The sequence below is a fragment of the Anser brachyrhynchus genome, assembly GCF_964034855.1.
Source record: "Anser brachyrhynchus genome assembly, chromosome: 5".
NCBI classification, from domain to species: Eukaryota; Metazoa; Chordata; class Aves; order Anseriformes; family Anatidae; genus Anser; species Anser brachyrhynchus.
The window spans coordinates 50,628,517-50,655,111 of NC_137699.1; the positions used below are offsets into that span (position 1 = coordinate 50,628,517).

At 42.3% G+C, this 26,595-nt stretch overlaps 1 protein-coding gene across 1 annotated transcript in view; it reads right to left on the reverse strand.

Annotated features, from left to right (window-relative positions):
• The window catches only part of LOC308196595 (uncharacterized protein), a 45,492-nt gene extending 19,258 nt beyond the window's left edge, over positions 1-26,234 (reverse strand). The window contains exons 1-5 of the mRNA XM_080595733.1: positions 26,127-26,234; positions 22,113-22,769; positions 21,177-21,447; positions 20,478-20,625; positions 19,512-19,718 (exon numbers count right to left, since the gene is read on the reverse strand). Of these exons, the coding sequence (XP_080451859.1) occupies positions 19,512-19,718; positions 20,478-20,625; positions 21,177-21,447; positions 22,113-22,758 (1,272 nt within the window). The 5' untranslated portion in view covers positions 22,759-22,769; positions 26,127-26,234. The remainder of the gene's footprint in view (positions 1-19,511; positions 19,719-20,477; positions 20,626-21,176; positions 21,448-22,112; positions 22,770-26,126) is intronic.
• Positions 26,235-26,595: the final 361 nt, after the last annotated feature.

The following is a 26,595-nucleotide window of genomic DNA, read 5'->3' on the forward strand; positions in this document are numbered from 1 at the left end:
CTCTAAGGGGGTCTGTGTTTCAGCAAAGGGGAACACAGATTTTTATTTTTATTTTTTCCAAATAATTTAGTCTTATTTCATCTCTTTTCTTTAGTATGCGCAGCATTAATGCAGACCTATTTAATGGCAGACAGTAAACCACTTGGTGCTGAGGACCGGCTGTCTACCTGAGAGATGTTTTGGGGAAGTTTCCTGTAGTGCCAGGTGTCTTCAAGTGTTGGCAGATCCTAGAAGGCATTGCCCTATCCAGCATCACCCGTAGGAGAGTCAGTTCCTACCCTGATGCTCTGTAACCCACACCAAGCACAAGAAAACACTGATGTCAATGGTGCATGTTAATCCTGCCCTAAATGCATCCCACATTTCTGACCATTTTATTTAGTTGTTTGTTTGTTTGCTTGTTTTATTATTGTTATTATTGCTTAGTCCTCCAGGCAAAGGAAGAATAAACTGCATTGCATAATTCAGTATTTTATGCCCATCTAAAATATCAACCAGGAGAGGAGCAGCTGAAGAGTTAATCGTGATTTTTTTCCCCATAACTCAGAACTTTTTCAGGCAGGCTATCTTCTATCCCCTCTCTTCATTTGTGCTTTATCAGCACAGAAAAACCTGATGGCATTTCCTGGGAAGATAACCTCAGAGGAGTGCTCAGCAGCTGATCACCCTCTCATAAAGTGTTCATAACACATTGTCCTCCTGCAGATAACGCAGATATTTCATGATTCACAGAAAAATCCTCTTCCTCAGGGAGCGCAGCAGAGCTTTTCTCCACTTGGCTTCTACCAACTGCAGGGTTAGTCAGAAGGCAGTTTATTTTTTCAGTGTTTAGATGTTTGTTTAATCTCCAAAGAGAACAAAATGTCAGCTTTTCACATTTTTTTCTCTAGAGTGAAAACTGAAAGAAGAATCAGGAATGTATGTTTTGTTTCAGCAGTGTGTATTGAAAAAAAGACACAATCTATCCCAGAACAGGAAACTGAGTTTTGCTTTGCACAGCCCAAGCAAGTTTTATTTCAGCTTGAGCTGTGTAGGCTTTCCTGGGGGTCCCTACTTCCCATCTGTGTTTCAGCTTGTCTGTGGTTTATTCTGATGCTCAGAGACAACCTGTCCTCGGAAAGGCCAAGGGAAGCTGCTCTGCCCCAGCAGCACAGTTCAAGGGGGTGGCAGAGCTCATGTGGGTACCTCAGCTCTCAGGAGGCACTACACTTGGTCAAATGGAGGCCAAAATACGCTGCCAGCTGATACCAGAGAAAATGTTTGGTTTTGATTTTCCCGAGTGAAGTCTTTGCCAGCTTATACCCATAGCCACTGAAAATATACATTATGATAAAAAAGATACTGTTTTATTGCTGGAGAGAAGTTTTCAACTTAAATCTTTTTCACTTGTACTTTGGTATTTTTATCAGCATGTAGTCTATGTTTGGAGATTATGTTGCTGTATTTGGTACGATAATATAAGCTTGAAAGCTGTTTTTCTAATGGGGCTTCTCCATTGTTGTGTGTTTTCTACACTATCAGAAATATTGGGGCATTCTGAAAAGAATACAGCAGCTACAATTTATAATGATCTTATGTTTAAATAATAATGTATCACTATCTTTGTATGTATTCTACATTTTTTTCTTCTCACCATAAATACTAACAGGAACATTTGTAGTTTTTTTGTAGCAGATGTTAAATAATAGATACAGCTAAATATGTAGTATATAACAATACTGTTATAATTATGATGGTTCTATGCAATAAAGCTCTAAAATCTCCATGGTGATGGTGCATTATGAATGCTTTTGGGAAGTCCCAGTGAACCCCCCCCCTGCTGGGTCTTGTTGTATGACTATGACAGTGAAATGTCCATGTACTCTTCAACACCTTCTAAACAAATTTTTCAACATTTTAAAAATAACATAATTCCATATTTACAAGTTTTTTTTTTTTTATAGTATTGTTTGCACTGAATTGTTTTTATATAGGTGAACAGCCGTTAGAATTCCAGATGCCATTCCTTGGGAAAAACTCCTGCTTCAAGCATCTTTAGGCAAATGTGAAGACTTTAAGTAGCATTAGAAATTTGACACTTTGGGGAGGAGAAAATTTCCAGAAGTTCTAGGTAGATTTCTGGTATTTCTAACATCAGTAGAGCTCAGACCCATATACCCATTGAATTCACACTTTAATGTCTTCAAATTGTAATTATTTAGAAATACCCGTAAGACTTTGCTGCAAATGATAAAACAAAATTGGCAAAGATATCTAGTTAGTGCACACTGTCTCTGACAAACACATGTTTCAGAAGACCTACACTTCTCAGAGAAAGCGTGTTTACACTCATTTGTTCACAAATGCTCATTAGTATTCACTATGTTGCCACTGAAAACTGCATGTTCCTTCTCTGTGAAAAGCATCAGACTGATATCTCTGGAGCACACCAAATTTCCTGGTTTGGGAGGCTCTCAGCATCTTTCTGGCTCTACTCTTAAGGCTCCAAATGCTGGGTCAGTAGAGGTCACAAGGTCCAGGAAGAAGGAACTTTCCTCCAGGGCGTCCCTGGGCTGGAGTCCTTGCTCACATCACATGCTGCTGGGCAGGGGGAAGCATCTTAAGGTGTCCCCAGAACCTCCATGGCACTCCAGAGGTGCTCAGCGTGAGCCTGGGAGATCTGGGTGACACGGGTGAGGAAGGCCTAGCAGGTCTGCACCTGCTGTTCTTGCTTTGTGCTTCCTCAAATTCAGAAAAATGTTGTTGACAAGAATTATTGTGATGTCTGCAGAAACAAAACCTTTGGCTCCATTAGTGATTTTCTCCTGCATTTTCTGCTTTTCAGTTACTGATCTGCTTCTTAATTGTGGTAAAGTGCCAAAGGTCATGAGAGAAAGCATCTGCTTCTTAAACATCTCTCATGTCTGTAGCAGCTGCAGCTACTTCTCTGTGAACATGACATTTCATTTATTTAATTTTGTGAGGACGTTTTCTGAATGCTTTAGCACCTTAATGAGACAACACAAGCTTTTGCCAATCTCCTTTTCCTCAGTTCTCTGGCAAATTGAAGGCAAAGTCTTTTGGTGTTAAGCTCAGCATGGCAGATCTCTCACCAATGCTAATAATGCAAAGGCAGCAGAAATGCTGAAGAGGAGAAGAAAATGTTTCAGAAAATGTTGTTTGCTTGATGCAGTGTATTTCATCAGGCTGGTCTGTATTTTTTGTTTTGATCACACATCATGATGATCAAGTCCAGTTCTGCTGTTCTGTGTATTCTTCTGCCAAAGTATCAGCTACCTGTGCAGTCCGTGGCTTTTGTCTTTCCAACATGACACGAAGTTGTAACTCTAAGTTGTATGGATGCAAGCTGCAAAAAAAAAAAACCAGTCTGAGAACTCAATCTCCCTTCCAACCACAGGCAGTTATATACCTGAGAAAAGCAATATCCAGCCTTTTTTTCAAGGTTCCTCCACAGTTAAATGTAAAGATAGTAACTCAGAATATCTGCACAGGGGCACTTGAGACACATTTGTCAATGCCACATTAACTTCTGTGTTCCCTAGTACCTAACAGTCAGTTGTGTAAATTCAGCATTGATTTAGCTTCTATTTTAGCTTTCATTAATTGCAGTTTGTTTGCTACTTTTACAGGAGAGCAAACAATGTTGTACACCCCGGTTTTGTCATAAATATTAACAAGATCAGTGACAGATAATCATTTCTGAGGATCAGCAAATAACGTAGATATTGTCTGTGTTGCTTTTTCCACAAAAGCCAAGGGACCTTCCACTTAGAGGGAAGTGAGCTGCATGGTGAAGAGAGAGGAGCTTCTGTTAGGGAGAAATTGTCCTTCTTCCGAGCTTGTTCAGGTTGCTCAAAGCAGCTCCCAAAGCCTGTGCTGAATCTACCAATAATTTATTCCAGAGTAGTTTTTAGATGAAAAAATAAAGTATTTCATTTTTTCAGTTTTTGAACTCGAAAAGTACTTTAAAAGCTTCTTCTAAATTTTGTCAGATTCTCATAGCACAATTTTCCCACTCAGTAATGCACAGCTGGGGTCAGACAAACATGCTGATCGCTTGGAGAACCTTTTGGCTCTTTTACTGAGAAAATGAAAAATGGTTTTCTCACAATGCTTTTTATTTGAAAGACAAATTTGAAGTTGGTAGTTAGCACTGCTCTGGAGCGGTGTTTTATTCACTCGGGGGCAGATCTGGGGATGAGACCCATGAGGATTAGGGAAGGGCGTGGAGGATTGGGAACAGGCACCAACCTGCCTCTGGAGGGAAAGGCTCCATCCCATACGCAGGTACTGCAGCAGTGGCTGAGTCCTGCTTGTAGTGATTGGAAATCATGTGGAAGAACAAAGAATGGATGACAGAAATAATACATGGAAACTTCTGGTAATCAACTGCTATGAAATATTATTAATAGCATTGCTCTTAGGAAATATGTTTGATTTCTGTGTTTTAGTTTAGTTTAGTTTAGTTTAGTTTAGTTTAGTTGTTTTGTGTTGTTTTTTATTTTCTACTTTTTTCAGGTGTGTTTGAGGACAACAACATTGATGGCTGTGGGAGAGCAGCTGGTCCCAGGCCTGGGGTGGAAATCAGCCACTTCAGTCAGTCAGAGGAGACTCTGTGTCTTTTGAACTCAGATAATGTAAGCAGAAGAAGATGATCTAACAAGGTGAAACATAAAGTTATTTTCTGTGTTTTCTCAATACAGTTAAATTGAATTCACATTTGCAAAACCAGTACAGGAAGAAGGGGGGATTTCCAGTAAGTAATACAGAAATGGAAGAAAACCAACAAGAAACAATAGCTTGCCCATGAGATGATGAAGTGCAGTGGGGAAGTTGTGGTGTCTAAAGTACATCACTTATAACCTTTTTCAGTGGTGCATCTTGTCCTTAGACCTGAAACATAACACATTGTTAAGAATCCCAAGTCCTTTTAATGCAGACAAAGCAAACGCATTGGAGTCGTTTTGCCTCCATCCCTGTAACACTTGATTTGGGGCTGGCTGACTTGTTACCATATTAAACAGGGTCTTTGCTGCATATCTTTAGTGGTCCATGGTGGCAGAGCTCGGTAGAAGAATGGTGGGCAGGCACTGCAAGCACTGTGCAAGTACGGCTGCCGTGCATGCTCTGCCAATTCAGGGCACAATGTCCTGATGAGAGCAAATCAAGTGAGCTACGTTCAATCTAAAACTGGGAGGTTAACATGAGTTAACCTTGACACGAATAATGGAGCTGGTGACACCATGGCTGATGACAGCAATGTGTGTGTCCAAGAAGCTCCATTAAGCAGGATCTGTGTCTTTCTTTCTGAGACTAAAACTGCCCCAGCTCTGTAAGGCTGCATCTTCCTTTGCTGCCACTTGAAGTACTATTCTATACAGGGAGAAAGTAAATTGCAAAGAATAGAGTTATTGTGAAGGTATTTCACATAGATTTAGATCGGTATCTAAATTTCCCCCTGGAAATGACCAGCTGGTAGTATTTCTGCATCTGGAGAACTGTGAGCAAGAAGGGAGGACCAGTGGGATTGTAGTTCACGTGGTGCTGCTTGCCCCTGTAGTTAAAGCACGTTAGGCCCCTGCTGCCTTCTCACCTGACAATTCCACAGCCAAGGAAAATTAAAAGTGGCCAGGCATTTAGCACAATCAAAACAAAGAGACACACTATGGATGTCCATTAGTGATGCTATTGACCCATCCTATCCCATTTCCTATTTTTGCCTATACATAAAGCAAACTACGAGGGGCAGGGATGAAGTTACAGAGGATGAACACCTTCAGTGGCTGCTGCACATCCTTGTTCCCTATGCACATGTCAGTCAGGGCAGCAGGAGGGAAGCAGATGATGGGAGGTGGTCAGCAGTGGCTGGTGGATCTTTTCCACTGAGAGGAAATCAGTAAAAAATCTTCTCAAATCAAGGATTGTGCACTACAAGGGTTTCAGAACTGGAAGAAGCTGCTTTTAGTGAGTTGTTCAGAATGGCAGCTCATTGACACTGGCCAGGAATGTCCTTCATTGCTTTTCAAATGACTGTTATCTCAAATGATTGATAGCAGGCATTTGGAAGAAGGAAATGAACTGTTCCCTCCAAATCTCTCTCTACCTTTTTAGGTCTCCAAGCCTCGGGATTTCCTCCAGAAAACCTTCTGGACTATAATATCTTGGGAAGACCTAATTTTGTCTTCATTCCTGGTTCTGGCCATGCAAAAAGCTTATTTTCCTGAGGAACTCATAACTCATGCAGTCTCTTCCAGCCATCCCAGGGTGGCCACGTTGCACAGGCTGGGGTTAAGGGCTGCATCTCTTTACAAGACCTCATAGCAGGCTTCCCCCTGTAGGTGCTGTTTGCTCTTCCCAGCTCTACCACCAGTCAAAAGCTCAAGATGTAAGGACCAATTACCAAGTGTGATATCCTAGTACTGCTTACAAGAATTAAGAATACTGCAAAGTCAACCTTTTTGCCTTGAACTCCAGTGGAAATTTCCATGTGTTTGTTCCAGTACATCATGATGCCAGTGCATGCTCTCTCTGTTATTTACGTTCTCTTTGTTCCCTAATATTTGCAGATCAGCTACCTGTATCCTGCACGCATGGTCTGATCAGCCAGCACACCATTGCACTGGTCCCAGGCATAAGAGCTGCATTAGGAAAAAAATATCATCTCAGACTGAAGCACTCAGTCTAAATCCAGGTATGATCACAAGCAATAATAATTTGGCTGAACAGAATAAAAATTTAAAAAGTGGAAGTACTAAGAGTGACATTGTGTACCTGATCTGTATGTCTGCCCAGAAAGGCAGTGGGTGAAATCCGGACTGTGGCAGGAGCCTTTAGCTATAGTAGAGACCTTAGGAAGATGTCCCAGGACTGAAACTCTCTCTTCCCCTTTCTGAGTTTCCCCTGCAGTGTCAGATGGTTACACTGGAAAAGGAGCTATGTTCTCAGAGATGGCAAAACATCTTTCTCCTGAATTTTTCATTTTTCCATCTTAATTCTCTTTCACCTCAGTCACCTGCACAGAAAAGGTATATTCTCTACACGGGCACCAATCCTTCCATCCCTCCTCTCCGACCCCACCAACATAAGAGGTGGGCCTGGCTGCTTATTGGCCATTCATACGAAGCTGTAGATTCTCTTTTTTTTTTTTTTTCTTTTAGTCTCTCTGAAGGTTTTCTGCTATGGGACACCCCAGGTTCATTCCTGACCATGGGGGCCTCTGCTCTGAGAGTTTCTCTCTGCTGATGTACAGGGTGCTGTCGTCTCTGTAAATAGTAGATACTGTACCTATCTACAAATGAGGACTAATCCTTCCCCAAAATCCTACAAGTTTCTATAACCTATGCTCAGTGATTCATGCTTGCTCCATTGCTGTTTCTTGAAAAGTTTAATTCAAAATGTCACTTTCACAACAGTGTAAACCTCATCTTTCTCTTTAGCTGTCAAAATAAGAGGTTCTTTATGCAGGGTAGATTGCCATTGCCATAGTGAGCTTCATCAGCTGTACATGAATGAATTAATCTATTGAATGAGTTAATCTATGAAGCAGATAGCTAATGTGAGTTTAATGTCCCTAGCTACTAAAATAAAACAGTATCTGCAGCGCTTTCAGAAGGATCTTGCCATGTTCATCTGACCTTTACTGATTTTTTGCACTGTTCTTATATAGTCTGAACAGGCTTAAACAGTAAGCGTACTGTTATACATTAAACAGAGCAAAATAGAGTTATTACAGTAGCTGTAGAGCAAGCAGTGACAACATTGCTCCTCTGGACACACCTGATGAATGCCGACATAGCAAAACCAGCACTTACCAAGCACTCTTGGGTCTCAATGGCTCCACTGTTTCTTGCCATCTCCCAGGGTTCATGCCAGGAATGAATGGTTTTTGTATTTTCGCAAGTATTCTCTTGGACAGGGGCTGTTAAGCAGTAGCAAATACCCTCCTTCCCCTGCTTTTTTTGATTCAGTCTTCAGAGGAAAGCCAAAAGCAGTATGGCTCCAAGATCAGACATACTGAGTAAAACTGGTTTCTTTGTAACTCCTGGAAATTCTCACAAGTTATAGTGTTAGCTGAATGTGACATGCAATTTTTCATTTTTTTCTTTTTCTAAATTGCATCTCATACTTGGAATATCTACCTCTTTCTTTGAAGCTAAGGATCGCTTTTGTTCTCTTTCCTGTATCTGCTTCTTAGAGAGAGAAATTTCAGTCAAAGAATGTCAAATAACTCACCTTCCATGCAATTATATTTCAGAATCTAGAGAAATTTTAAGATGAATCAAAATCATAATTATAGCCTAAGTAGAAACCAACTGCATTTTATGTGTTTCTTTGAATAAACATAAGGAAAGACACTAAGTGGATCACAAATATCAAATCATGTCTATTTTACTCTCTTTCCTATCTGAGTGTTTGAACAACTTTTCCTAGTATACAGCTTTAGGATTAATAAACCTTTAAACCATAGTTAGCAACATGGTGTCATTACAAGCTGACCTTCAGTTAAGGCTAAGTAGGAAGCCTTTAAGCAGTACAGTGGTTGCCAAATGAAAAAGACTAGTACCCTGGATATTGCTAAAGATACCACCAGGACATGGTGCTATGTACACGTGAAGAACACAGGTTATCGTAAAGAACTTTGTATCAGAGACTCTCAGTTAGAGGAACATAGAGTCAATAACAGTGAGGCCAGTAAATGCCTAGGAAAACTGCATGCCCACATGCACAAATAACTGTGAATGCAACTGTACTAAAATTTGATAAAAATCGTGCTTACATTTGTGTCTACCCTTCTTCAGCCTTTGCAATTCACAAGTCTGATGATCGTGTCAATGCGCTCGCTGGGTTGCTACCTGCTGGGTGTCTGTGTTAACCCAGCGGCAGCCCTGAGCTGACTATCACGTGGAGCCAACAGCCAGGCTCTTGTGAAAATGAATGTATACACAGGGAGCACACATTCCTTTTCTCTGGACTTCATGGATACAGATTTGCCCCTCTCAGACACATGGATTTAACCCTGTAAAAATTTCACTGGCCTTTCTTCATTATCATTGCAATGGTAATTTTCTTCCTTCCCTTCTATTTCAAAGCTCTTCAGAAACTCTCCCCACCTCTTTTATCATCTCCCATTCAGCATCAAAAGGTCAACTCCCATTTCTGATTCACTCTTGATGATCATCTCCATTTGTTTTGCCAGACAAATACTTTATTTTACACTCCCTATCCACTGATCTGCAAACCTATTTGAGATAATCTCTCTAATTACTTCTCAATAGTCTCCTTTGTACAGAGAACCCCAAAACAACAGAAACACAGTATAATGAGTATTACTTATAGTGTTGAAGGAGATGATTAGAGGGATTTATTGTTTTCCATTGTGGAGTAGGAGTTAGCAAGTTCTGATCCAGAATGAGGAGGGGAAAATGGTCTTATTTTAGTTGGGGTATGATGACTCCTTCAACATGACTGCTCTGGGGAAAATGCCAAAAGAACGATTTCCCCTGCTCTTTTCCACCAGCTGCATAAGATGCTGATATTATTGCCTGTGGGGGAATTGCAAACCTTGACCTCTCTGCCCATGGAGAGAAATATCATGGGAAGGAAAAACTCCACCTCGTACATGCCATCTGGCTCCAGGCTAAACTAGGGATGAAGCACTTCTCCCCTGCAGAGTAGACAGTTAGAGGCAAAAAGGCCCAGAAAATTTGTTTGAAAATGTCTTTGCAATTTTTTATTTTTTCCCAAGGAGAGCGAGAAGTGCTTTGCCCTCTTAATATTGTACAAAAAGTGAGAGACCAGACTGCACTCGTTTTGTCATGGCATACGTTTCTGGCCTCTCCTGGCCTCAAGTGTATGTAAGCATAACAACTGATAAAGATTTGTACTACAATGATTTTTTTTTTTTTTATCCATGTTTATATAGCATTCATTCCAAAGGCCCTTCTATGCCTGTTTCATTTTCCCTTCTGTAAAATAAACAACAGAGATTTACTGTGTCCATGGGATTTCACCACCCAGGCAGGCAACCACTGAGTGCTCATGAGGCTCACTATAATTTCTGCTCAGATTGTCCCTCATTTGGGCTTTAACTGGTATTTTGCCATCAGGAAAAAACAAACATGATCCTGGGTCATTTTATAATGAAATTCTTTGTTCAAGAGGCTTTTAAGAAACAGTGAAAATGAAGTTAAACCAAGGAAACGAGAAGTCTTTAACCATTGACTCTCTGTTAAATGGTTATTTAATATTTTTTGACCACATAAATTTTCTGTGTTTATTTATATTTTATTTTTTATTAATATTTTATTTATTTCTGTATTTTATTTCTGCAATGTCATATCTACCTTGTAACCAGATGGCTGGATTCATCAAGCAGTATCCATACTTATTGATGCACTGAAAGTTTTATTAGCTAGCTACATTCCCAGTGAAAGGCAAACATGAAATGAATGAAAACTGATTTTCTTTAAATCTGCAGTTTTACAAAAGCTAAAGTTTTCTAAGTTGTTTTTATAAACTGTTTCTGTTATTACACTGAGGCCCTTGCATGTGTTTCAGATCAGTTCTGGATCAAACTGTTTCATTTTTAAACACACAGAAATGAATAAACCCTCTGTTTCCTTGGTGCACTGAGAATTCTTCCCCTGAACCTTTACAATGTATGGTTCAGTGGCTGAGCCAAAGAGCTGGATCATGTTTAACTTATATCTAATTTACTTCCCTTCTGTAACAGCACGGGGGATGCAAGAGATAACAACCTAGATGGGAAAGTGATGGACTTTGAAAGTTTTTCCTTAAAATACTTATTTTTTCTTTTTCTTTTTTTTTTTTTTTTTTTAAGTTTAGAATTGTTGATGTCAGCCAACTAATTTAAAACTTATGAGAAGATTTTCACACAACCCAATTGCCACCTGCAACCCTTATGCACTACCAAACATCCTTACACCAGGCTGCCCACAAGGTGGGATATTCAATTGTTCAAAACTGATCCCATGAGGGGAACAAATCCTGATGCTCTTTCTCCTGTCCCCATCTGTGTGCATATGTTGGCCTCCTTGGCAGGGCTGTAGAGGGAGGGAGCAGGGACACTAGGAGACCCAGCATCTCAAGCTTGGTCGAATGCCATCCGTTCTGGGGAGGAATCTATTCCTTCCAAGTAATCTGTTCCATCAGGGTCAGGTTGACCATTTCCTAAACAGTCGCAGCACTTCACTTACTGTTTTTTGTTTGTTTGTTTGTTTTTTGTTTTTTAGGTCCTAAGGTGAATTTCAATGTTTTCAGACTGCCCCTCACAGAACAAAATAGCTGATGCTCAGTTTGAGGTACCTTGCTCTTGAAAAAGCATTCAACGAAGAGGAGCATGAAGGCACTGTGCAGGCAGTGCACATCACAGACCCCGCAGCAGTTTGAAAAAAAAAAAACAAAAAGACTTTATTCTGAAATTAGACAGAAATTGTAGATTTCTGTTTCCTTTCTCAGTGCAATATTTAAATGCTAAAATCAATCCTGCCTGCAGCACAGTTGATACGAATCTATAGCTCGAATTGACTTCAAAGTGGCATGTATGAATGCAAAATTTTGCTGTAAAAGTGATGTACTTGCCTAAAGGCTCAGAGATTTAAGAAATGAGGACTAGGCAGTTTTTTGGAAAGCATCAAAAGAGTTAGCAATAATTACAGTTTTAAAGAACTGAAAACCTGATGGTGCCCCTTTGCTACAAGCCTCCCTCTGCACATTGCCTGTACTGCCACATCTTTGAAGAAATATAGCTGGCAAGAAAACCCCCTTGACTCTGTAGATAATATTGGCTAAGTCAGCAGATTTCGCAGGGACTCACAGAAAATTCACTGCTTGACTTGTCAGCCACCAAGGAGCTCTGGGTGTTGCTAGAAATAACTTCTGAGTCACTGAAAAGCTTCTGACTTTATCAAAGCCAAAAACCTTTGGAGCAGTTCCGTGTGGTTTGGGTGGATTATTGGGACAGGAGATGAAGAGTGTGGAAAGGGTGCTGCACCCCGGGCAGAGGAGGTCCAGGAGCTCTTTGGATGATCCTTTGATGCCAGCTCAAGAGAAGGGCTGGAAGTGGGGTAGTCAGACACTTGAAAAAATTGAATCAATAACATAATTCAATTAGATTCAGTAACAGAAAATGAAGCATTTGGTTTCTTATGTAGTTGTTGACAAGTTTGTCTCATCTGCAATGGCAAATGATATGCAGTCTGGCTTCTCTGTACTGTTTTTTCTCTGACTCTGACTTTTCATTATTTTTAGAGCGTGCATCTGAAGACTCCTATCAAATGTGCAATGTAAAGCACAACTCTTAATAACCAGAGTCATGGTTTTGCTTGGGACAGAGTTAATTTACTTTGCAGCTGCTCACACAACTCTGTTTTGCATTTTTGGTGAAAGCAGTGGTGATAACACACTGGTGTTTTTAGTTGTTGCAGGGCAGTGTTAGCATAGAGCGAAGGACTTGTCAGTTTCTCACACTGCCCTGCCAGCGAGGAGGCTGGGGGTGAACCAGAACCTGGGAGGGGACAGGGCCTGGACAGGTGTAGTGGGTTTACGTGGCAAGGTTTTGGTAGCAGGGAGCCATAGGGGTGGCTTCTGTGAGAAGGATCTAGAAGCTGCCCCATGTTTGGTAAGGGCCCCACTGCTGACCAGAGCGGAGCCAATAATTGATGTTGTTTTGTGCCTCTGTGAGAGCATATGTAAGACAGGGGAAAAAAACGCTGCGCCACATAGCAGCTGGGAGAGTGAGAGGCGTGAGGAACAGCCTTGCAGGCGCCAAGGTCAGTGAAGAAGGAGGGGGAGAGGTGCTGCAGGCGCCGGAGCAGAAGTCCCCTGTGGCCTGTGGTGAGGACCATGGTGAAGCAGGCTGTCCCCCTGCAGCCCATGGAGTACCACAGTGGAGCAGGTTTCCATGCTGCAGCCCGTGGAGGAGACCACAGTGGAGCAGGTGGACCTGCACCGATGGAGGCTGCGGCCTGTGGAAGACCCCTGCCAGAGCAGATTCTGGGCCGGACCTGTAGCCCGTGGAGAGGAGCCCACGCAGGAGCAGGTGACCTGGCAGGAGCTGCTGCCCGTGGGGGATCCAGGTTGGAGCAGTTTGCTGCTGAGGGATGGACCCCGTGGTACGGACCCATATCTGGAGCAGTTCTTGAAGAGCTGCTGCCTGTGGGCAGCCCACGCCGGATCAGTTCAGCAAGGACTGCATCCTGTGGGAGGGACCCCACAGCACAGGGGACGAGAGTGACTGAGAAGGAGCGGTGGAGAAGAAGCGCCATAGACTGACCATAACCCCCATTCCCCCATTCCCCTGCGCCGCTCGGGGGGAGGAGGTGGAAGAGGGTGGATGTAGGGGAAGGTGCTTTTGGTTTCTTCCCTTTGTTTCTCACTTCTCTAGGTTGTTAGTAATAGGTAATAAATCTTACTGTCTCCCTATGCTGAGTCTGTTTTGCCGGTCACGATAATTACTGTGCGATCTCCTTGTCCTTATCTCAACCTTTGAGCCCTTTTCATCGTATTTTCTCCCCATTCCTCTTTGAGGAGGGGGAGTGAGAGAGCAGTTGTGGTGGAGCTTGGCCACCCACCCAAGTAAAACCACCACAACAGGTGACCCGGGCTGACCACAGGGATATCCCATACTGTGTGACATTGCTCTGCAATAAAAGCTGGGGTAAAGAAGGAGAAAGGCTGGACATTTGGAGTGATGGTGTTTGTCTTCCCAAGACACCGCTACATGTGATGAGTGAGCCCTGCTCTCCTGGGAGTGGCTGAACACCTGCCTGCCAATGGGAAGTAGCATAGGAATTCCTTGGTTTGCTTTGTTTGTGTGCACAGCTTTTGCTTTACCTAGCAAACTGTCTTCATCTCAACCCATACGTTCTCTCACTTTTACCTCTCTGATCCTCTCCCCCATCTCCTCTGGTGAGGGTGAGCAAGAGGCTGTGTGGCACTTAGCTGCCTGCAGTATTAACCCACAACAACCAGTACATATAAAACGTCTAGAGTGAAACTGGAGTTAGACAAGTAGAATAACTGTTCTCTAGGGATTTATGACCTCTTCAGGGTGGCATTTACTCCCTGCAGCACTTCAGTAGAAATCTCTTGGTCTTTCTTCAACTGGTCTGAGCATCTCGACTGATAAAAAAACTGAAGATTATGTACAAACTTAAAATACCATGTGAGTGAAACAAATATTTTTAAGTGTTGTAATTCAGGAGTAAACAGTAAAGCTCTAATACTGGAAGAATGAATTACAGAAATTTTAAGGACTGTTTTGCACTGACATAGAAATCTCCCTTCTTCATTCCAGGCATCAACATTCAAAAAAGCATTGGAAAAAACTTTCTGCCTATCCTCTCTCCTCATTTACATTCTTTTCTGCTGCTGCTTCATTCTTTCCATCCAACAGTCAAAGATGTCTTCCTGGCCTTCAAACTACACGTACCCCTGTCACCTTGCCTTGCTCCTGACCCCCAGTCTCACAACTTCCCCTCAGCCTTTCATTCTCCTCTAGTACTTTTCCCATGAGACAGCATATCTTAAATGTTCTCATTCAAAGAAAACCCAACCCTGCCCTTAATTCAAGTCTTTCCTCAACACCTTCCCCTTCTTCCCCTGTGGTTACTAATCATTTTTCTGTACTTACAGACATTAGGTAGAAGGTGTTCTTCTTCCAAATCCTCTCCTAGACCAGTCCTGGAGGAGCTCAGGCATGCTGAGGTGGCTCAGAGGCCAGGCATGGGACACACAGTGCTGCAAATGGCCCTGGCACGAGCTGGTCCCACGGTCACACATCTTGGTGTTGTCCCTGGATCTGAAGCAAAGCTCTGACCCTGGGGACCTCCCATCTCCAGCAACGCTGGATGGTTTAATGTTTGTCTAACAGCCATGGGTGGGAATGTGTGTGGGCCTGAGATGCTGATGAAATGGGAAGGCACTGGCCATGCCATGAGGGGAGGCTTTCAGGTCACCTCCTTGATGAGCCGCTGAAGCAGTGGCAGCTTTGGCCATCTCAGGATCTGATTGTGGCTGAAATATGCCCTGTACCATACAATGGCAGCTCCCCAGGCTGTCACCAGTGTCCCCTGGCTCTGCAGAACAGGCAGAGTGGGGTGAGCAGCATCCATCAGTGCTTGTGCTCAGTTCACCATCCTCTGCCAAGGAGATGCTGGGATGCTCCCCAACTCTCCGAGCAAGGAAGATGAGTGCATTGGCCTCCTCCATAATCTCATGGAAGTCCTTTTAACTGACCTGGACTTGAGGTCCTCTGATAAAAAAATGCATTACCTTCCTTTCAGGGCAGTTGAAAAAGTGATACCCTAGTAAATTGGGAGGTACAGAAACCCTACAGAAAATAGGGACTTGAAAAGATAAAGAAGAGGAAAAGGCTCTGAAGTAACAAGCTGTTGTAGTACACTTTTAAAAAACAATTTTATCTTATTGAAGGACAAACCTTGTTAACCTTCCTGGGCCTTTCTACTTAGGCATCTGTATGTGTTTCAATTGCACCTATTCAATAGGTGCAATTCAGGGAAACCAAGAGTGTTCAGTGTAACTTTGGATAGTGTTATGCACTTTTCAAATCTCCCTCCCCACTTAGGGCTGACTGTGGGCAGTGCCAGGTCAGGCTCCCTGTGGCTCCGACAAGAGCAGTGCTGTCTCTGAGCACTTCAGTAATGCCCATTTTCTCTGACAGGGCCTTGACACCAAAAGTAGCAGAGTGTGGTGCTTAGAAAAGGCACAGGGAGACCTGCCTGTCAAAATCCATGCAAAATGGAGGCAAACCACTGTAAAGTTAAAAGAGTCCAGTTGTACGATAAGGATGTATAGCAACATCTGCTATCGTTTCAGCTGACCAGAGAAGTCATCAAGGATCGAAATCCATATCCTTGCTTCTGCCTAAGTACCTGTAGGTACTGTACTGGTGGAGGATGAGGGGAGGTGTGTAATCCCCCTGGGAACACAAGGGCACAGCAGATCAGCAGTCTGCTCCGCGTGCCAGCTCCAAGTTTTCTCTCCCTTGTTTCAGCCTGCCTTAAGCATGAGGAGCACCAGGGTGTTGAAGTGTGGGTCAGGATTGCTCTTCCTCTTCAGAGGGACTTTACACCCCCACCCCTCTTTCCTCATTGTCCCACAAAATACAAAGGCTCTGCAGTTCGCTGGTGTTACCTTAGCCCATGGAGACATTTTTCTCTTGGTAGAATATCAGTTTCAGACAGAGCTGATTCAGGCTATCTACAGCTGGGCCGCTGTGCTGCCTTTGGTTTTATGCTGGTCTTTTCAAACACCTGTAAAATTCTTACTTTTTCTGCTAAATTGTCTTGTTCTTGCTATATCCACATAGTTTCACCATAGCACTGAAATTCCTCAGTGAACCTGTTCAACACTCCTGCCCTCTTCCAACTCTTTAAGCACCTTCCCCAAACCCATCTAACTCTTCAACAAAGTCTTTGAACTTTACTGTTTAGTTGAGAAGTCACTGGACTTTGTTTTGAAGTTTTTTTGGGTGGTTGTTCTTGTTGGTTGTTGTTGTTAGGAGGTTTCAAAAGTATTGCTGGGAAGTATCCTCTCAGCTGAAATAATTTTTCCATCCTCAAATAGCTTTTACTCCATAGGGCAGGAAGTGGACTTGCATTATTTTCTATAAGAAAATCTCACAACTCTTACAAGAAGAGGATTGTGATTTTTCACAATGGTTTCTATTTCAGATACCTAATATTTACAACTAAAAAAAAAAAAAAGACTAGTTTTTTTTCTGGTTTTAATTTTCTAGAAGTGGTGGAGGGAAAGGCAAGAAATGTGGTAAGATGAACAGTTACCTATTTTTCTTCATTTTTATCTTTCCTTTAACATGTCCCAAATAGTGCAGTTAACTGCTAACCTAAATCCCACCACTGCCAAAGCATGTGAGCAAAAAACGTGTAGCTGTATGAGAAGCTCTGGATAAAGAGCCTAGTAGTTTGGCAGCCCTGTGTGGAGCTGAAATCCCTGGCTTGGCTCCAGCAGCAGAGGCTTGCTTCTTCAAGCACTGTTGGAACAATTGATTTTATTTTTCTGAGAGTGAAAATGAATTAGACAAGTAAAACTGACTAAGCCAGAAAACAGTCTACCTATTTTCAGTAGAGCATTTTTCAGACATCATTGTATTTCTTTCTTTAAAGTCTAGAGACAACGGGATAATTATAGAGACAATATTTTGTGTTAAGTAAATCTTTAGGTCTCTGTGAATAGGTTGACTGGTAAAATTTTTTTGCCTGTGGGTCTGGGAAAAGGTCTGTGCTTGCCCACATGAAAGGCCCTATTATCTCTCACGACATATGTGCACATTCCTGTTTCCTTCCATCCATATGACCTGTTAGGACTTTCCCAGACCAAGCCACAACAGCAGAAGCATTTCTGACCCAGCCTTGCCAAAAGCTGATACCCTCCAGCAATGGCTAGAAGCCCAAGGTCCTCTCAACTCAACTTTAGATTCCTGTCCCTCCTCAGTTGGAAAGCAGAGTTTAGACTGGGAAACTGTTGGTGGAAGTATTGTTGCTGAGTTTAGGCTGTGTTTGTGAAGCATGTTGTGTCCTATCACTTCTTAATGCTGAGATGACACAGTAAAAACAGCAATTCAAGACAGTTCATAAGCACTATCAAAGCATTCTATGCCTCAGTTAAACTGCACCACCATTAGAGAACCTAATGTTATTTTAGGATTGTGTTTGTGGAACCACCCTATTCCTTCTCAGGAGGCTGCAAAGAGTTCAACTTTATGAACACCTAGAACATTCAGAGGGGAGGACTGTTGTCAGTCACCTGCCTGTATATTCAATCAACAAGATTGGGTGGCAAATTATATCTGGCCCAGTACCTTTTGAAGGCAAACAGTTTGGAAGAGCTAGAAGAAGAGTTTTTTTTGTTGTTGTTTGTTTGTTTGTTTGTTTGTTTGTTTTTAGTAAGAAGGTCTGCAGATTTTATGGCTCTTTGGCATCCAGAGGAAGCTGTACATAACATTTAATGGAAACAAAGGAGAAGTTCCCAAGGGAGGTACCTGGTGGAGAACAAGCATGCAGCAACATCTGAATCATGGAAGACCAAAGCTAAAGAGAGAAGCTACAGCCAAAAGCCAGGCTTTAAATCAGGCATCATAACTTTGGATTTGCTGGACCACAAAACCTTATTAAAAGGACAATTGTTTAAAAAGACAACAATTAAATTAAAAGGACAACAATTGTGCTTGAGTCACTAATGTGAACAAGTCACATGAGAGGAAAGAACTCAATGGCTCCAGGAAAGCTGGAAGCCAGATGTGGCATCCTGTTATTGCCAAGTAATTCATGTGGTCTGCCAGCCATCACCTGTGCTTCCCCAGAAGATGACCTCAGGAAGCAGGATATACAAATTAATTTAGCAGTATGTTTTTCTTTCTTTCTTTACTTTCTTTACTTTCTTTCTTTTTCTTTTTCTTTTTCTTTCTTTCTTTCTTTCTTTCTTTCTCTCTCTCTCTCTCTCTCTCTTTCTTTCTTTCTCTTTCCTTCCTTCCTTCCTTCCTTCCTTCCTTCCTTCCTTCCTTCCTTCCTTCCTTCCTTCCTTCCTTCCTTCCTTCCTTCCTTCCTTCCTTCCTTCCTTCCTTCCTTCCTTCCTTCCTTCCTTCCTTCCTTCCTTCCTTCCTTCCTTCCTTCCTTCCTTCCTTCCTTCCTTCCTTCCTTCCAGCACAGGCAGCAATGGAATACAAACAGCTTTGTGCTTGGAGAGCACAGTAAATACAGTTCTCCTAGGGAGCCCAGGTGTTACTGTACGTGCACAAGACCTTTAAAGAGGACCATTCATGCAGTGACATTCAGCTTTCAATGACACGGAAGCTAGATTCTTGCCCAGCCAGAAAAGTTGGGCCCCTTCCAAAGAAAATAATGAGGAATGGAGATGGGATCAAGCAATTTGTGCTTGTAGGAAGCAGTGGCTGGGCTGGAGGGAAAAGGATTATTCTGAACCCAGGAGCTTCCATCCTCTAGGCAAGGAAATATTTCATGGGTTCGTGTTTCTGTTTTCATCCTTAGATACTGAATATATTAAAGGTTTCAGAGAAAAAGAAGACTTCTGGAATTCACAGTTCAACAGAAGAGAAGGAATGGAAGTTTCCTCAGATGATGGGGATAGATTTGTGGAGTTTCTGAGCTGAGAACTGGACACATAGGACATGAGAGACATAGGGAGATTACCAGCCAGGAGAAGGAGGGTTTACCTGCATGCAAGGGTCTGTGGCACCAGTGATGAGTGAGCAAGGCAGGGAAATATTTGTCTGTTGAAGATCCCATGGCTGCGTTTGTGCCCTGGGATATTTCGTATACAAGGCCTACTCCCACTTGTCTCCAGCTGTCTATTGAAAGTAAGGAATAACATCATGTAAAATTGTTTTATTTTTTAATTAAGGATCAATTCTAGTCTCTTCTTGCAAAGAAGTCACTGGGATGTGCACAAGCTCTCTTCTCTGCTCTATGGAGTACAAGTGCTCTGGCCTAGCCTTCCTTGACAGTTGGGTTCACAATTTTCCCCATGAAGAGGATGCTGTAGGTGGTTTTGTCAACAATCAACATCAGGAAGGGTCTGTTGAATTTGATGACATGAGGAAGAGGGAAAACTTCAGACAACCGTACCAATTCTATCATGGTTACTGCAGCTGCCTCCGTACCATTCTCATTAACATCCACCTCAGCCTTGTGAATTGCCTGTAAAGGAAATAAAGATTAAAATTTCGGCACAGAATAGTGAGAAGCAGCTGGGGACAAACTTGCTTGCTTTAACACTATGAGAAGGAATTTTCAAAAGAAAGCACAGAATGAATGTAGAACTGATGTGAGGAAGATTCTCTTGTCCAGTTTTTCCAAGACAAACAAATTTTCCTGAGTTAAGGGAGAATTTTATTTACCACTCTGGCAGAGTCAAGCTTGGCTGCTTGCAGAGACTAAGCAGCATGGAGAGCATTTATTGTTCAGTTGTTTCTTTGAGTAAGATTTTGTCCTTAGTATTTAACACCGAGGAGGAATGTTTTCATTTTGCATCAATTTATGTGTATGCAGAAAACCTCTTTCTGCTAAGAGCTGACAATAGTGACATGCCAATTCTGAGGTGATCAGCTAATGCAGTAATGAAAGGCATATTCATAGAATAAGACTATTCTCAAATTTGTATAATGACTTTTGTATTAATTACTTTACACCAGATTTTTGTGAAATTATTCACATTATCCTTTCCAACTCCATTCTCTTCATCAGGGACTTTAAAGTGAATTTGTAGGATTGTTATGCAGGAAACAATTTAATGCTAACTCTAAGAACAATAACCATCTAATCTCTAAACATCTTTTATTACCATAAGTGAGCCATGGCTGAAATCCAGAAGTCGGATCAGTCTATTTGTGAAGATAAAACCAGCATGTAAGCGGGGCAGGCAAATTTCTTGGTCACCATCCCTGCTTGCATACTTACCTTGGAAACCATAAGGCGGTCACCTTCTGCCACTCCAGAGAGGTCAGCATTGTTACTGAACACATCTGTTACACCCATTTTTATAAATAGGTTCTTGACATCATAGGAGCCAGAGATGGAGAATTTTGGAAGGTAAAGTTCAATTGGTCTTTAAAAAAAAAAAAAAAAAAGTGAGTTTATAATTGCAAGATCTTTCAATGCAAGGGCTGGTATAAGAGGTACACATCCATCCCTACTTCCTGTGGAGCCTAGGTCTGGTTAAGACAGTGATAAATCCCCCATTAGGGAAATAGAAAATGAGGTACCTCTCTTACCAGCCACAGTCTAATCAGTGGTGCAGGGACACAGTACTAGTTTCTGAAAGTGACTGCTGAAAAGTGTCATCCAGATGCTTTCCAGAAAGAGAAATTTCCTTTCAGATTGGATCCTTCCTTGTCCAGCTGGGCTGCTGGGTGCAATGTTCTCAAGTGCAGGATCCCCACAGGTGGCAGTGCTCGCACTGCTGTGTCTGGAGGAATTGAAGAGAGGGTTCCTCTAATGTATGAAATCTGATATCTCCTTTGAGGTAAGGGATCTGTGCAATGCTTGCTCCTCAGAGTTGTGTTTAGCTACTCCTTGTGGCATCCTATGCTTTGCCTTGCCTGAATGAGTAGTTATGGTTTGTTCAAAGCTTAAACAAAAGAGCAGTCAAAAGATTACCTTTCTTCAAGTGATTGGCTCCAATTAGACACTGTGTCTTTTAGCAGAGCATCTTCCACCTGCTTCATTGTCCCTTCATCAGGCAGAACAAACAAGGCAGCAACATCTCCTTTATATGGCATTTCTACTACCCAACAAGACAATTTCTCATCCCGATGGATATTATGGAGTTTGCTTTGATACATCATTTTGACCTTAACAGAATTCTTGGCATCCACAAAGAAGTCGTCATCTCTGGTGCTGAAACTCTTGAAAGGTTGTTCCCAGTAGCCTTTCGATAAAAGAAAGAGTATAGAATTGAATAAACTGTAAAAGGGATGAATAAGTGCATGACACATTAGTTGATGCTCAAAATATTATATTTGAACAGTAAATTCAACAACAAGCCTATCTCAATTTAAGGATGTTTTTTCCCTGGTCATGGAAAGAAGCTTTGTATCATTTCAATTGTTTAAATAAAAATGACACAATGAAAATACAGGTTGAGGAAAAGACCTGAGCCTTCATCTGCTAATTCGATGGTAAAACCTCTGTGAATCCCATTATATGGGCTCCAGGGTTATTGCTTTCTTTTGTGCCATCCATGTTTCACTTTGACCATGTCCTGCACAAAGAGCTGTGCCTTTCAAAAAATGATCATAAGCTCATCCCTTCTGAATATTTTCAGCTCAGAGCCTGACATAAAATGATATGGGATTGATTACTACTTCCATCTTTTCTTCTTCCTTCCTTTTTTTTTTTAATTTCTTTTTTCTTTTTTTACTTATAGAAGATGATTCTTCATACCTGTCTTTCAAATATTTCCTTATGTCATTTAAAATTAGATGATAGATTAAGTTCACAATGTGAAATATATATATATAGATACTTGTTTCTTAGGGCTGGACAGACTTCCGGAGCTTATGTGTACAACTGTTACCAATGTTTGTCACTCACCTTTAAAGTAAACATAGTTAATCAAAATCATCAAAGCATCTGGACTAAGATTCTGCAGGAAGTCAACAAATTTGCCATGGGTTTTTGTTTTTATATAGTTATTGATTTCATTTACAGCCTTTTCAGAATTCTGGAAGTCGCTAGAAATAGCTTCAGAATCATAAAAAGTTGTGACATCTTCCAAAAACTTTTGGCGCAGTTTCAGTTCATTATTTATGAACAGGGCATTGCCCATACTCAGCTGGACCTCTCGGTGAGGATCATTCAGCAGCTGGAGGAGTCTCTGAAAGCCATCATGGATCTCCCTCTCCTCCAGCTCTGTCAGGTTGAAAGCGAGGCATTTGTGCAGTTGACTGAGCGTGTGTGCTCTGGCGCCCAGGGAGAGCATTGCAAAGGCAGTGGAGAGGCTCAAAGGAGAGAAGAAAACGTTCTTGTTACTTTCCTCCTCTGTGACCTGCTTGTAAAATCTAAATGCAAAGTCAGCATTGCTGGGGACTATCTTGAGGTGAGGCAAGTTTCCACCTTCAGCAGGGGAATGAGGTGTGTCTTGCTCCTCCTGTTCATCACTGTGATTGGGTATATGAAGAGCCTGGACTTGAAGCCCAACAATCACCAAAGACAAATACAGTGCAGACTTCATTTTCATTCTGAATGGTTCTGTTAAGAAAAAAAAAAACCACAAAACAAACAAACAAACAACAACAACAACAACAAAAAAACCAAAAAAAACTTTTAGATCTAGAGAATGTTACATTTCCTGCATAAAAGCAGTTATATTATTCAAGATACTGATTTCCAGATATCGGTGTTTACGGTTACTGCTCTGAATAGAAGTAGTTTTCCTCTTGGCCTCCTGGCTAGTCCTTTTCTAATCTGTTCTGTCAGCTTCTAATCAACAAGCAAAGAAAGATACTAATGTGACACCACCATAGAAGAATTGATATTGTGTAGGTTTTTATGAGGTATCACATTTGAAACAGTCCTTGCCTTTGGCACGGCCTCATTGCATTTCTAAGGTTATTTCTAAGTGCATGGCTGAGCTCACCTGTTGCTCCCATGCATTCAATAAGCACTTTAGCAGAAGAACTATTTTTTGCTGAAGTGTTTCTGAAGTGCCCGTGATCTCATTATGACTTCAGCTGCACCTGAATTTACTCCTCTGGGAGGAGTTTGGTGTTTTGGAATCAACTGAAGATGAATATTCACTTGGGACTGTATCTCCCAGTCATCCTGCCACTGTACCTAGGAGCTGTATCAGTGACTGAATCCTGCTCCTGACATATAACATGCTCCAAGAAGCCAAATTTCCAATTACAGAATCACAGAATCACACAGAATCACAGAATCTTCTAGGTTGGAAAAGACCTCCAAGATCACCTAGCCCAACATTTAACCTAGCACTGCCAAGTCCACCATTAAATCATGTCGCCAAGCTCTACATCTTCACATCTTTTGAAGACTGCCAGGGATGGTGACTCAATTACTTCCCTGGGCAGCCTGTTCCAATAGTTCACAACCATTTCAGTGAAGAAATTTTTCCTAATATCCATCCTTAACCTCCTCTGGTGCAACTTAGGGCCATTTTCTCTTGTCTTACCACCTGGTGCTTGGGAGAAGAGATCGACCCCCACCTCGCTAGAGTCTCCTTTAAGTTAATTGTAGAGAGTGATAAGGTCTCCCCTGAGCCTCCTTTTCTCAGATGCTCCTCATAAGATTTATTCTTTAGACCCTTCACCAGCTTTGTTGTCCTTCTTTGGACACACTCCAGCACCTCGATGTCCTTCTTGTAGTGAGGGACCCAAAACTGAACACAATAGTTGAGGTGTGGCCTCACCAGAACCAACTACAGAGGGACAATCACTTCCCTGGTCCTGCTGGCCATGCTATTCCTGATACAAGCAGGATGCTGTTGGCCTTCTTGGCCACCTGAGCACACTTCTGGCTCATAATCAGCTGGCTATCAACCAAGACACCCAGGTCCTTTTCCACCGGGCAGCTTTCCAGCCACTCTTCCCCCAGCCTGTAGCATTGCATGGGGTTGTTGTGCCCCAAGTGCAGGACCCGGCCCTTGGCCTTGCTGAACCTCATACAGTGTGTCTCAGCCCATTGGTCCAGCCTATCCAGATCCCTCTGTAGAGCCTCCTACCCATGAGCAGATCAACACTGCTGCTCAGCTTGGTGTCATCTGGGAACTTACTGAGGGTGCACTTGATGCCATTTTCCAGATAATTTATAAAAATATAGAAGAAAACTGGCCCTAGTACTGAGTCCGGGGGGACACCACTTGCAACTGGCCTCCAGCTGGATTTAACTCCATTCACTGTGACTCTTTGGGCCTGGCCGCCCAGCTGGTTTTTAAACCAACAAAGTGTACACCCATCCAAGCCATGAGCAGCCAGCCTCTTCAGGAGAGCAATGTGGGAAACAGTGTCAAAAGCCTTACTGAAGTCTAGGTAGACCACATCCACAGCCTTTCCCTCATCCACTGAACACACCACCTTGTCAGAGAAGGAGATCAGGTTCATCTGGCAGGACCTGGCTTTCATAAACCTGTGCTGACTGGGTCTGATTGCCTGGTTGGCCTGTAGGTGCTGCGTGATGGCACTCAGGATAATCTTCTCCATGAGCTTCCCCAGCACTGATGTCAGGGTGACATGTCTGTAGTTTTCCAGGTCCTCCTTCCATCTCCTCTTGTAGACAGGCATTGCATTTGCTAGCTACCAGTTGACTGGGACCTGCCCTGATAAATGATGGAAAGTGGCTTGGCGAGCCAACTTTCTCAGTACCCTTGGGTGGATCCCTTCTGGCCCCATAGACTTGTGTACATCTAAGTGGTTTAGCAGATTGCTAACCATTTCCTCATAGATTATGAGGGCTTCTTTCTGCACCCTGTCCCTATCTACCAGCTCAGGAGACTGAGTACCCACAGAACAATTGGTCAACTACCTCAGCCTTTTCCTCATCTCTTGTCACTATGTTTCTACCCACATCCAATAAAAGATGGAGATTCTCCTTAGTCCTCATTCTCTTATTTATGTATTAAAAAAAAACATTTTGTATTGTCTTTAACACCAGTAGATAGATTGAGCTCCAGCTGGGCTTTGGCCCTTCTAATTTCCTCTCTGCACAGCCTCATTTATAGTCCTCCTGAGTGGCCTGCCCCTTCTTCCAAAAGTCATAAACCCTCTTTTTCTTTCTGAGCTCCAGCCACAGCTCTCTGTTCAGCCAGGCAGTTCTTATTCTGCGCCAGCTCATCTCTTTGTATGTGGGGACAGACTGCTCCTGAGCCTTTAAAATTTCCTTCTTGAAGAGTGCCCAGCCTTTCTGGACTCCTTTGTCCTTCAGGACTGCCTCCCAAGGGACTCCGCCAACCTGTCTCCTACACTAGCCAAAGTCTGCCCTTCCGAAGTTCAGTCTTTGTTTTCCAAGGTTCAGAAACTATTAATTCATGACTGCTGTGTCCAAGACAGCCTCCAGCATCTGCAAAAGGTTTGGTGGGGCACCATCCCTAGTTGGCTCACTCACCAGCTGTGTCAGGAATTTATCTTCCACACAGTCCAGAAACCTTCTAGACTGTTTCCTCTCTGCTGTGTTGTATTTCCAGAGGACATCTAGTAAGTTGAAGTCCCCTACAAGAACAAGGGCTAGCGATTGTGAGATTTCTCCCAGATGTTTATAGAATATTTTATCTGCCTCTTCAGCCTGAGTGGACAGTCTATAACAGACTCCCACCATGACACCTGCCTCACTAGCCTTCTCCTAATTCTTACCCATAAACACTCAACCCTGTCATCACCACTGTCCAGCTCTAGACAATCAAAAAAATCCCTAACTTACAAGGCTCCCCAACCCCCATCTCTCCTTCCTAGCCTATCCCTTCTGAAGAGTTTGCAGCTATCCTTTGCAGTACTTCAGTCAAGAAATCATTCAATAATTAATATTGTGTAATAAATGGCAGAAATTACAAACAACAAGGATTCAAAGTCTTCTTAGAAAGTATAGTATGGTACTTACAGTGAAGTTTAAAGAGTCTGCTGGACCTCTCTTTCACGATGCTCCTTCCCTATTCTTCATTTTGCTGGCTAGTATTAAGTCAATGCCCACTGGTAAATATTAAACAGAGCAAATAAGATTTATTTGCAAGGTAAAGACTGAGTAAGCTATTTATTTTTTTGGACATCAAACATTGCAAGTCTATTTTCCTGTCATATAAACAAAATAATCCCAGCATCTAGGTCTCTGAGAATAGAGCAAGAGCAATGGCCTTGCTATTCTTATGCTTGAACTAAACTGTGGACAAAAGAGCTTTGCAAGGCAGTGTGGCAGAGCAGTCATAAATGAGCTTTAGAAAACAGAATACTAGAAGAACTGGTAATCTAAGATAGGGCCTGAATAATGTCTGGTTTTAAAAAGGGTGGTGTGTCCTACTGAACTCTTTGCATGGGACATCCTATGCCAGGATGCCATCTAACTGGGTTGCTGA